This window comes from Typha latifolia, chromosome 15, assembly GCF_019914945.1.
Source record: "Typha latifolia isolate L0001 chromosome 15, TyphaL0001v2, whole genome shotgun sequence".
Taxonomy (NCBI): Eukaryota; Viridiplantae; Streptophyta; class Magnoliopsida; order Poales; family Typhaceae; genus Typha; species Typha latifolia.
Genome location: NC_133100.1, coordinates 8,128,311 through 8,140,642, shown reverse-complemented (window position 1 = coordinate 8,140,642; position 12,332 = coordinate 8,128,311). Strand labels below are relative to the sequence as shown.

The 12,332-nt window shown below is 37.7% G+C and overlaps 2 protein-coding genes across 3 annotated transcripts; both read left to right on the top strand.

The window, feature by feature from the left end:
* The first annotated feature begins 602 nt into the window (after positions 1 to 602).
* On the top strand, positions 603 to 7,765 carry LOC140801839 (eukaryotic translation initiation factor 2 subunit gamma-like). The gene is made up of 9 exons (XM_073157163.1): positions 603 to 890; positions 1,931 to 2,065; positions 2,624 to 2,685; positions 3,379 to 3,491; positions 4,227 to 4,329; positions 5,371 to 5,598; positions 5,689 to 5,907; positions 6,298 to 6,558; positions 7,114 to 7,765. The coding sequence occupies exons 2-9, from the start codon at positions 1,960 to 1,962 to the stop codon at positions 7,414 to 7,416; spliced, it is 1,395 nt and encodes a 464-aa protein (XP_073013264.1). The 5' UTR covers positions 603 to 890; positions 1,931 to 1,959; the 3' UTR covers positions 7,417 to 7,765.
* A 1,004-nt stretch (positions 7,766 to 8,769) lies between these two features.
* Positions 8,770 to 12,201, top strand: LOC140801955 (replication factor C subunit 2). 2 transcript variants are annotated; one of them, XM_073157352.1, is made up of 12 exons: positions 8,770 to 8,866; positions 8,974 to 9,052; positions 9,133 to 9,212; positions 9,364 to 9,486; positions 9,578 to 9,647; positions 9,745 to 9,818; positions 9,922 to 10,042; positions 10,156 to 10,218; positions 10,388 to 10,447; positions 11,007 to 11,132; positions 11,225 to 11,308; positions 11,960 to 12,201. In XM_073157352.1, exons 1-12 carry the CDS (start codon positions 8,823 to 8,825, stop codon positions 12,179 to 12,181), a joined length of 1,146 nt encoding a protein of 381 aa, XP_073013453.1. In that variant the 5' UTR covers positions 8,770 to 8,822; the 3' UTR covers positions 12,182 to 12,201. The 2 variants fall into 2 exon arrangements, with proteins under 2 accessions (XP_073013453.1, XP_073013454.1); XM_073157353.1 differs by having other exon boundaries at positions 11,941 to 12,201.
* The last annotated feature ends 131 nt before the right edge of the window (positions 12,202 to 12,332 follow it).

Genomic DNA, 12,332 nt, shown 5'->3' with positions numbered 1-12,332 from the left:
ATCGAGTTCGGTCCAACCTCCTCCGATCCGTGACGCGTGTCCCCATCCAGCCGCGGACGCCAAGGCGCATTTCCATCTAGTTTTCTCGCCCAACTACAAGTCCGCTCACGAAATGGACACGCGTCCCCGCGTGGGAGGTGTAGCCTGCCTAGCTGCAGCTAAAGCTGATACGACCGGGTCAGCTGATGTCAGCGCCACAGCGTGGTTCGTGTCGTTTTCCTCTCACCACGCTGCTTCCGTGGTTTGGGTGTTCCACTCCATCCCACGGTCCGACTCGACAGCTCACGATTATAATTTATAAATACAAATATAGACATTAGGTGCGTAACTAGGTATCGGGTGGGAATCGGGTCGGATCCATTCCGGATCCGAATACGGTGACTAATCTGATACCTATCTGTTCGTTCTATGCATCATTCCATTCGACTATCACGATGACTGGTGGAGGCTAAGAAATGGTTGCTATAATATTTAATTTTTGAAGTAGAAAAAGGTTTTTGCATTAGAGTCCAATATTTTATTTTATTTTTAATTTTAGGAAAAAAAAGTTCCGATTTAGCCTGGATATTATTTTATGGTGTTTAATGCATGTGCTACATTTTGATGAAAGAGATTAACGTCGTTACACAGAAGCCCATTCCCTCAGCCCGACTGCGGCCCATGAACAGTACTCTCCTCGACACTTGAAAAACCCTAGATTCTCTTCGATCGTCTTTTTTGTCTCTACGGCTTCAATCTCATCTCTGCTCTCCACCGCGTCTCCCTTCTCCTCCTCTCTCCGCTGCTCGTTTCCGAAGCCAAATCGGAGAGCTCGACCGGTCTTTCTTGAGCGAGGATTACCAAATCGTTTCGGAATCAATCGTGCCCTCTCAGTCCCATCGAATTCCTGAGTAATATTAAGATCCAAACTTTGTTATATTTAATATCTTAGGACGATAATTTGGATGATTATATGGTTATCTGGAATTCGCCGTTGACGGTCGTGTCGTCTGGAACTTGATCTAATCTATATGTTTTGTTTGAATGCAATTATTTTATTGGAGTTCCATTTGGATACGAATGCATTCATATTGGTCATTCGTATTCATTTTTATTGTAATGTGTCGTATCTAAATCTTATGAAGTATGGATAAGCTGTTATGTTTCAAGATCTGTTTTAGTCGATTACACTCGTAGTCTTACTGAGATAAGATGGTCATCCTTTCGTCATGTAGTGTGTAATAGTTAGTAAATTGATTGCATCAGTAATGCTTGATCCAGGAGCAGACACTTTGATGCTTAATTGGAGGGAAGTTTGGACTGCTGCTTACTAAGAATCATTTCATACTTATTTTCTTTTTAGTCACCTAAATTTGCAAAAATTATGTTGATTTGGTGTTCCTTTTTTTGTGTCTTTCATGTATTGTATAGGAAGTTTAATTCTTTAATTCTGTTCATTACTGTTTACTACTTTTGTATATGATGTATGAGACAATATTATTTATATGCAGTTAGGCACAGTCAGAAACTACAATGATGCATTTAGTCCCAACTAATCAGAAACTATAATGTTCAGTTTTCTTTAATCATAGTCAACCCTATTTGAAGCTGACATTATCTGACTATTACTTGAGTCGTATATCTGTGGCAAATATTCTGATCTAGATCCAATCTAAATCGAAATTCAACAAGAATTTAATGCATATCAAACAAAATCAAGCTGATTAGAGCCCTGCTTGTCAGGCTTAGTGGTGTTGAGATGACCTGGCATCGTGGGGTTTTACTCAAGGGCTTCCTTTTCATTCTAGTCCCGCTAAAAATGTTTTTATTTCTGCTCTAAGCACATTGCCTTTTGCATTATTTGTTCTCTTAAAAGACCTACCTTATAATTCAGATTTCTGTAGTTCCATGTGGAGTTCCAATTATATATATTGTTCTTTTCTAATTTCAGGCTTGAGAAGTACATTAGCTTCTTCAAAAATGTCTCGTAAAGGATTAATGGAGCAGGATCTAAGCAAGCTTGACGTGAGAAAACTGCATCCTTTGTCTCCAGAAGTTATTTCACGTCAAGCAACCATCAATATTGGTTAGTTTCTATCTGTACAAAGATGATTTATCACTCTCTATTTCAGCAGGAATACATAGGGCAGGAGTTGGATTTAATTCTTATAACCTAGGGTCAGCAATTGATAAATTTTGTCATATAGTAGCAAGTTCATCATAATTCCTATTTTGCGATATTAATGATCCAGTTGAATGGTTAAGGTTAAGAATGCACTAGATGGCACAAACAGAGGAAAATGCAATTGGTAGCACTCGCATTATGCTTTTGTTTTGATTGTGAATCTCGAGTTGAGTACCCCATTGCTTCTCTCACTACATTGGTCACAAGTACTTAAATGCAATTGCTGTTGAGTGTTGACCGTATACCACCACCATAACTTCCTCTGTCTCCTTTATTTCTACCACCTTTGCTATCCTCACCTTTACTTGCATATCATCACCACTTTCATCATCCACTACGATCATGCTTTTCTCCTCTTATTTGTTGGAAAGTATTTCAAAATGATTTATCTATAAGGCTGGTTGTCTGAGTAGTTTCTATTTTGAGACTTGAGATTTTGATGCATCTTTATATGTATAGGTACTATTGGTCACGTGGCCCATGGAAAATCAACTGTTGTAAAAGCAATATCTGGTGTTCAGGTAATTATCTTTTTTGATCCATATATTTGATCTGTCTCTTCTAAAATCTGAACCTGCATTTTATTCCATGCATGCACATATTTCCTGAGACCTATATTAATTCGCCTTTCAGTGCATGCTCATGATTTTTAGGTGCTGACATGTAAGTTAGTTGGTTGAAGTTTTGATCAAAAGATAGGATAAAATTCTGCAGATCGATGGGTTCAGTTGAAATTGAAAGAGACAAATAGATTGAGTTACAACATCTTGGGATGCAAAATTTCAGCAATTTTATCATTTTATGTATGACAGCAATATTCCGTTATGCTTATGACGTTTACAGCGTCACTTGTGATTATCCTACTTTCTTTGTCCTTGTTATGCTGTACTACTTTCTGTCACATGAATTGATGTTGCATGGACCGATCTTTTCCTCCTTATTTTAAAAGCTAGAGGGGATGAATTGATGATGGAATGATAAATTACTATCTAATATTCTATTTGCTTATGGTGAAATGTTTCCCTTGGAACCATTTGTGCATTGATACTGGATGTAGGGGAAGAGTCTCAGAAAGATAGCCAGCTAATCAACATGCATCTTTTTGAAACAAATTAATATAACACTCAGTGTTGCGCATAGAATTTTGTGGTAGGGATGTTTTCTGAAGCATTTTTTTTTCATATGCTGATTAGTCTTATTTTTCTACTTTGCAGACTGTTCGTTTCAAAAATGAGTTGGAGCGCAATATCACTATAAAGTTGGGCTATGCGAATGCAAAGATATATAAATGTGAAGATGATAGATGTCCGCGACCTATGTGCTACAAGTATGAGAATCCCTTGGAATAAATGATTCTTCTATATTTTGATTTTGGAATTTGATATATTGGTGAGTTTCTACCAGTGTCACTAATGTGTAATCCTAGCTCCCGCTTAAGCATTTTAGGCTTTTAGCGGTTCCTTGGGTGCATATATCTTGCATGTGTAGTCTCTAAATTGTTGGAGTGTACCTTCTGTTGATTATGACTAAATTTCTGTAGAGGGAAGTATATCTTTATTTTTTTCCCTATAATACTGTTAGGAATACTTTCTATAAACTTTCTGGGAACAAGGGATATTTCTTATTTGCCTACTTGACATGGCTCGAATTTGTCAAGTAAAAGGGTGAGCATGATACCTTTCCGTTCTACTAGATTTGTTTGTCTCAATTTAGGTTGAGAAGGTTATACCATGTCAGCCCATATTTTGGACAATGAAATCCTTAATTTACACCATGGCAAATCAGACATTTGTGTGACACCTATGTAAAATACATTCATAGAGGGCTCATGGATAGTAACAAAACTTTTCAATTATATCCGCATTGGCTTGCTTGCAGTAGATTTTCTGGAAACTGTATACTTTCCAAAATTGTATCTCAACTCCTAGACAAACTTATGCTTTAGGTGATTTTGATACCAGGAACCTTTGCAGCTTTCTGTTCATGCCTCTTAGATCCTTAAAGTTTCCAATATGTGGAATTTCTGAGAAAGTATGTGAGCATCTTTTTCTGTTATATGCAGGGCTTATGGAAGCGGGAAAGAAGACAGTCCTCTATGTGATGTCCCAGGGTTTGAAAACACAAGGATGAAGCTCTTAAGACATGTTTCTTTTGTTGACTGTCCGGTATGGTGTTATCTTTTATTTTTATTTTCCTTCTCCATTTAATAATTTTCTGGTATTAGATATATTTCTTGAATTAGCTGTGTTGAATTATAAAGGCTTTAGAACAGCTGAATATGAAAGTTGAGTCCTATTATCAACAAGATTTTTAGATAGGAGATACTGAGATACTTATAATTGGAATTAGTCATTTTATGTACCTAATTACTGCAATAGCTTATGGAGCTTATAGTCCAAGACTCAAAGTACTTCTACGAGCTATCAACTATCACGGCAAAATCTGTGATCACTAAGACTGTTAGACTATGCAGAATCAATTTTTCCCAGGTTTCACAGGGTTCTATGTTGACAATTATGGTCTTCTTGGTTAAGAGAGAAATTGCTTTATCTTTCCAGAGAGAAATTTACATTTACAGGCAGTACATGCATGTAGACGATAAGTAAGTGAGCATATACACAATATGTATTTGTGGATCCATTTGCTATCACTTTAGGATAACTAGTACAAAGGGAAATATAGTTATTATGATGAACTAACTGATATTAACTTTCAACAGTAATGTTCTGTAAACAGCAAATGTGAACCTTTTCTTCATAGTTTTCTCACTTTGACGGCTACGCTGTTTATTGAAAATAAACAATCTTTGTTTATATGCTGTATATTTTGCTCGGTGTAGAAGGCTTGAAAATTCATGTGGTTACAATCTTCAATATTTATTTTTACTTGCATTATTATCATACCTGTCTAGTTGCATTTTTATGCTACCATCAATCTGGCTGTGGAAGTTGTCCTAATTAACTTGTCTTCTTTACCAAATACCAGTGTCATCTTGCTTTAAGTCTACTGCAGAGTGTCAAGTTATTACCAGAGCATGAATGTGTGTTATTCTGACATTAATTTGCATACATAAGTAGGAATTTCTGGACTTAGGAGTCCTGGCGCCTAAATAGATGACACTGCGCTTGAATTTCTGAAATTAGTAGTGGTCTACATAGTTGTTTCATGTGCCTTTCCTAATGTTAATCTATGTTGTTGTTGAATAGGGGCATGATATTCTTATGGCTACAATGCTTAATGGAGCTGCAATCATGGATGGAGCATTGCTTCTAATAGCTGGAAATGAAAGCTGCCCCCAGCCTCAAACTTCTGAGCATCTGGCTGCCGTAGAAATCATGCGTCTTCAACACATCATCATTTTGCAGAATAAGATTGATCTTATTCAGGAAAGTGCAGCAATTAATCAGCATGAAGCAATCCAGAAGTTCATTCAGGTCTGCTTCTAGGGCTTGCATGTCACTGGTAATGTAAGTGAATTTCTTGCCTATATATGGCTTCTTACCTCTTGACTTGCTCATGGTCAGGGCACAATTGCTGATGGGGCTCCAGTGGTACCAATATCTGCACAACTGAAATATAATATTGATGTTGTCTGCGAGTATATTGTAAAGAAAATCCCTATTCCTGAGAGAAACTTCACTTCACCACCTAATATGATTGTTATTCGTTCTTTTGACGTGAACAAGCCTGGTTCAGAGGTTGATGAGATAAAGGGTGGTGTTGCAGGTGGAAGCATCCTTAGGGTATGTATCTTTGAGGTCATGCAGTAGATCTAATTTACCTTGGAGTATAATTGCATTGCTCTTCATATTGTGAACGTTCCAGACTTTGAACACATGACCTCAACCATTGTGATAAGTGGTCAGGCCTTATTTTTGCTGTCTTGAATGTGTATCAGTTCTCTGGCTATTGCTTCATCATAAGGTAGTTTAATCTGATAGTTCTGCAGCATTGTGATATACTGATATATCTTGCCAGAACCACTTATATTCTTCCCAACACCATAGATATTTACATCCTGATACTGCACTCTCTTGACTGTAATAGTGGTTATTTCATTCATAATTCTGTTGGGAATTTGGTCTAGCTAGTTGAACACACGGTAAATTGTGATGAATGAATATTCCATGCAGGGTGTCCTAAAGGTGAACCAGTTTATTGAAGTCCGTCCAGGCATTGTTACCAAGGACGAAAGTGGCAACATAAAGTGCACCCCAATATACTCAAGAATTGTTTCACTATTCGCCGAGCAAAATGAACTCCAATTTGCTGTACCTGGGGGGCTTATTGGAGTAGGCACTACAATGGACCCTACCTTAACACGTGCTGATAGGCTGGTTGGACAGGTTCTTGGGGAAGTTGGCTCTCTACCCGATGTTTTTGTTGAACTCGAGGTATGTTTTCTTTACCAAATATGTGCATTGATCCATAGTCTTAAATGCGTGTGCCCTATCCCGTTAGAGTAGGAAGAAATATTTAAGTCCCCACTCTTGAGGCTTGTATCATAATAGGGTCACTAGCCTGGAATAAGGTGTTCACTAGTTCATTTGTCCTGTTCTTTGCAACTTTTCAGGTAAAGTAGGACTTGTGTTGCTAAAATTGCTGATAGGTCTAAATTGTTTGGTTTGCACAATTTGAAGTTAGGAAGTAGAGAGGGATATAATTTCAACTAATTAGTTTTTGTTTAAAACATTGCCTTGGGCATTTCACTAGGTGATATTTGACAACTGCTCAAGTTAATTTCATCCTTCTGTCAGTTAATATTCTTCCTGTTAAGGCGCCTTTAGTATGACCTGTCATAAATTTGGAAACTGCTCATAACAGATGTGAAGACTTCATTTTGTGCTCCAGTAATTTTAAGCTCAGAGAAGAGAGAAAGCGAAGTTATCTTATAAATATAGATGCTTTTATCTTTGCCTTCTCTGCATTCCTTACTGATAATTTCACAGGTTAACTTCTTCCTTCTTCGAAGACTACTGGGTGTGAGGACCAAGGGCACAGAGAAACAAGGGAAGGTCTCAAAGTTGGCGAAGGGTGAGATCCTCATGCTCAATATAGGCTCTATGTCAACAGGAGCTCGAGTTGTTGCCGTGAAGAACGATCTTGCAAAGCTACAGCTTACAGCACCAGTGTGCACAAGCAAAGGAGAGAAGGTTGCCCTCAGCCGAAGGGTTGAGAAGCATTGGCGCCTTATTGGTTGGGGCCAGATTCAGGCTGGCGTAACACTTGAGATCCCACCCTGCCCAATCTGAAGCCCCATCCTTAAAACACAAAGAGAGTTATAAAATTAAGAGAATATGTGGGAAGGTAGAGAACTTCTGGGAACAGTGTTTGTGCGGTGGCGAAGAAAACATTGGATGATGATGATGAGCAGTTTTGCTATCTTAACTTTTTGTTCAAATCTTAAGAGTGGAGGTATTTTTTCTGTGAATCTGGAGATATATGCATGGATTCTAATTCCTCTGAAGTTGTTACTGGTTGTAGCTCTTTACTTTTTTCTTTCAGTGCCGAGCTTTTGTGATGCAACAAAATTTCTCTTGCCATTTGTGAAAGATCAATTGTTTCAATGAGGGAATAATTTGCTAGGTTGTTGGTTTGCTAGTCGCTACTGTTTTCACTGTGGTTCTGTAGCTCCAATAGACAAGGCACCATGTACTTACTTGCTGTATTTTATTATATATTAACATAAATACTTGCTTCTATTAGTTTTATTTTTTGGCAAAAATAATTTACTAGGGTAATTATAATTAGTGCTGTCAAAAAGGCTCGTGAGCTCGGCACGAGCCATCGGAGCTGGGATTTTTAACTTTAATCTAGCTGAGCGAGAGTCAGCTATAACATTATATATATATATTATAGTTATTAGAACCGTTGGATTGGATAGTAAAGAATACTTATATGCTTTCTAGAATTCCTAAATCATTCCAAGTCCAGCTCAACCAAAACCCATTAAAGAGAGCATCTCTGAAGGAAAAAAAAACCTGCAACTGAAAAAGTGGGAAAGAGGAAGGTGATGGGACTCCACTATCACTTTCACACTTTGTTTGTGCTGAGAAGGACACAATGTCACGCTACCACATAGATTAAATTAAGTACCACGGTGATACACAACAATCAGCTAGCCTTTTCTCCAGTTCTTCTACAAACGTTTAATTTTCTCTACTTCTTCTACACTTCTTATCTCCCCTAAAAAATGTATTGGATTTGTGGCTTCGGCCATTTGTAAAAAAAAATAAAAAAAATAAAAAAATTATGCCAGTTGCATTTTATATGCACTTCATTGTTAACAAAGGAAATTTAGATCATCTTGATTGAATTATGTTTTGTTTTCTTTTTTTTCTTCTATGCCCATGCCCATGAAAGCCATTATTGAGCTACAGAGCCAAGCTCAAGCTTTCTGGAGCTTGAGATGAGCCCAACCGAGCCAGCATTATTCAGGTCGTCTTAAGCTCGAGCCGAGAAAAAAATACCATCGAACCAAGCCCAATTCGGACTGGGGCTGGGCTTAGCCCGGTTAAAACCGGGCGGGTCGGGCTCAATGTTCAGGACCGAATGCCGCAAAATGGATACTAATGTTTAGGATCCAAATCCGCTAGACCACTGTCTCGGCAGTCGGCATCTGTCTTCAAAGGAACCCGAAGGAAAGAGAGGGAAAGTAATGGCGCCTCTTGCACCCAGCTCGCAGCCATGGGTGGAGAAATAGTATACCTCTCCTCTCTCTTCTCCATATCTCTTCTCTTTTCTCCATTACTAACTTCCCTCTCTCTTTCTATCTCTCTCTCTCTCTCTGTTCCTCTCTCATCTTGCAGTCGGCCGAAGCAAGTGAAGGACGTCGCCCACCAGGACGAGGTCGTGCGCGTCCTCACCAAAACCCTAGAAAACGCTGATGTAAGAAACCCTAAAAAACCCCCCTCTCGCTCGGTTTATACCCAAGATCTCATGGATTAGTACTTCATCTACCGTGTCAGTGCCCACACATGCTCTTCTACGGCCCCCCTGGAACCGGGAAGACCACTACCGCGCTAGCGATCGCTCATCAGCTTTTCGGGTAATGTTTTGTTTCTATACCAAAACCCTAAGTCAAGAGAGAATCTTGCCGCGATGTTTAATTCCTTCCTGTTTGTAGATTAAGATTCGCTTGTCTCTGGAATTGATTGCTTGAATTACTTGCTTGTCTTTTTTCTCCCAATTATGTGCAGGCCTGACCTATACAAGGCGAGAGTTCTAGAACTTAATGCAAGTGATGATCGTGGAATTAATATCGTGAGAACAAAAATCAAGGATTTTGCGGCTGTTGCTGTAGGTTCTGGGTCTCGTCAAGGGTATATCACTCAAATTAAAACGAAGAAACATCTCTTCATACATTTATGGTATTGCTTTAATTTCTTTGCAATCTTTTCTTGTGTTTTTTAGTGGTTATCCATGCCCACCTTACAAGATAATTATACTAGATGAAGCTGATTCGATGACAGAAGATGCTCAGGTACATATATCGCATGCAATGCTCACACACTCAGTATGGTTTGATGTATAACTGGTACATTTGCGAAATTGATTTTCCCTATACATCTATCCAACAGAATGCCTTGAGGCGAACTATGGAAACTTACTCCAAAGTGACAAGGTTCTTCTTTATATGTAACTACATCAGCAGGTGATTACATCCACTTCCTCCTTATACTCCATCTTCAACCACTATATGCACTCTATGCATGCAATTAGTGGACTATTTGACTGACTTGCTGTTGTTAATATAGAATTATAGAGCCGCTTGCCTCCAGATGTGCAAAATTTAGATTTAAACCTCTTTCTGAAGAAGTGATGAGTAGTCGTATCTTGCACATTTGCAATGAAGAAGGCCTTACTCTTGATACTGAGGTTACTTGTTGCTCTTTTTCTTTTTTCTTCACCTCCTAAGAACTAATTATTGCTTTAATATGAAGCGCCATTTATCCAATGTTCATGTCTAATTTGTGTATGTATCAAATTAGGCTCTGTCTACTCTAAGCTCCATCTCTCAAGGTGATCTCCGTCGTGCTATAACATATCTGCAGGTACTTCTATGTCTATAATACTGGAACTTCTGTTTAGTTGTTAGTCTTAGTCTACAATGACAGCATCTTTCATCATTCTTAATTTTTTCAGTGATTGAGAGCAAGCTATCTTTTCATTTATTTGAACATACAATAACTGATTGATTTTCGTACTTCTGAATTTCTGCAGAGTGCAGCTCGCTTATTTGGGTCATCTTTCTCTTCCACTGACTTGATTAGTGTTTCTGGGGTATCTTCCTGGCACCAATAGTGTGATACTCATTATGTTTTTATGTTTCATTTGGAAGAAAAGGTTTTATTCTAGTGCCATTGTTGTATTCATATTTCATTTGGAAGAAATGGGTCATCTATTTCCTGAGTTACTATTATATTTTTACATGGAGGTGGCTATATGAACTCAAAATAAATGGACATTGCTTGTTGGTTATCAGATGATTAATTTAGGTTAAAAATAATTAAGTCCAATTAAACTGTAATGCAGATGCTCTTCAGACATGAGGAATAAAAATAAAGGATTTTGAGTTGAATTTTTTAACTTCGAATTGTATCCTCATGAAAAGAATGTTTTAAAAAAGAACCTAATTATCTATCTGCTCCAAGGATTTATTTTTCATGTTGACCTGCTTTTGATGATTAATTTTATATGAATTGAGGATTATAAAAGTGTTAGAGCACCAAATATTTACAAGATGTACAAGCATTTATTTAGTTAGACTAACTAGATTACCTTTTAATCTTCTTTCTGTTTTTTTTGTGTCTTTACTCTCTTTTGTCTGTCATTCTATCAGGTAATCCCTCAAGATGCTGTGCAATCACTGTTCTCAGCTTGTAAATCTGGTGATTTTGACATTGCAAACAAGGAAGTTAGTAATGTAATTGCTGAGGGATATCCAGTTTCACAGATGATCTGCCAGGTCATCATTCTTTCCCTTCTTCTTAACTTCTATAATGTGGCTACCTGTTTTTTTAACCTTAAGGCTGCTCCTGATTTGAGATTTTACTTCAGTTGTTGGAGGTGATTGTTAACTCTGAGGACATATCAGATGAGCAAAAGGCAAAAATTTGTGAGAAACTGGGTGAAGCAGATAAGGTATGTTTTGCTTCTGATTTCACTTAATTCCATATGATCTAAGCACATTACTTTGCCAACCATAGCTAGTGTTTTTAGAATTCTCATCTTCAGATTTTACTTACTGACACATTATGATTTATGAGTATAGGAAATAGGTATCCAATGACTTCCATCACTCGAATAGTAATGCATTTCTTAGATATCATGAACATAGCATGCGACCATTATTTACCCTCTGTATCTGTTGAAATTTATTGATATAGAGTAATGGCCATCACGCCATTATAAATTTAAAGTGACTTTAAGTGGTTTGTACCAGTGAAAATAACAGTATTCTCGATTGATTCTTGATGGTTGGATGTGATTTTTTCTGCAAATTATAGAAGTTATTCCAAAACATCTGTAAGTAAAAGGCTGCATCAAAAGCACCGTGTGCAAATGAATAATAATCTTTCTTTAAATGGATCAGATTTTATTCATAGGCTTTCCGTACATATTTCAAATGCAATGGAGTGACCTCTCAAAACTTCTATAACTTGCTTTTGTAGATTATTAACCCTGTGAAACCTTGCTTATCCCCCATAGTATTTTTCATGTTATTTTTTTTTTCTCTATTTTCCTTATCATTCTTTTCCTTACCGACTTCTCAGCGTCTGATTGATGGAGCAGATGAGTATCTACAACTCATGGATGTTGCCAGTCACACAATGCGAGCTCTTTGCAACATGCCACAGGAGGTGTGCTTTGGCTAGGCTAGTTTTGGCGCCAATGTTTATCCTATTTAGTAGCCGGCTTGTAATCATGGATATTATATCCTCTCTCCCTCTCTCTCTGGTGGAATGTTCATGCTTCAATTGGCATATGCGTTGGCTAAAGTGCAGTGACATTTGAAAGTGAGATACTGTTGTCTATTCTTATTTGTTTGCATATGCTGGAAAGGAGTCAAACTAATAGCAATTGAGCAAGAAGCTTGCCATAGATGCTTAGCATTTGACACTAAACTGCTTGTAGTAGATTAACAGATAAAGGCCCCCTCTTTTGT

Excerpts from the sequence above, each read along its gene's own strand:
- LOC140801839 (XM_073157163.1), top strand. The coding sequence starts at position 1,960 with ATGTCTCGTAAAGGATTAATGGAGCAGGATCTAAGCAAGCTTGACGTG. Across the intron at positions 2,686-3,378 it reads AAGCAATATCTGGTGTTCAG|ACTGTTCGTTTCAAAAATGA; the intron begins GTAATTATCTTT and ends TCTACTTTGCAG. Across the intron at positions 3,492-4,226 it reads CCGCGACCTATGTGCTACAA|GGCTTATGGAAGCGGGAAAG; the intron begins GTATGAGAATCC and ends TGTTATATGCAG.
- LOC140801955 (XM_073157352.1), top strand. The coding sequence starts at position 8,823 with ATGGCGCCTCTTGCACCCAGCTCGCAGCCATGGGTGGAGAAATA. Across the intron at positions 10,043-10,155 it reads GCCTTACTCTTGATACTGAG|GCTCTGTCTACTCTAAGCTC; the intron begins GTTACTTGTTGC and ends GTATCAAATTAG. Across the intron at positions 11,133-11,224 it reads TTTCACAGATGATCTGCCAG|TTGTTGGAGGTGATTGTTAA; the intron begins GTCATCATTCTT and ends ATTTTACTTCAG.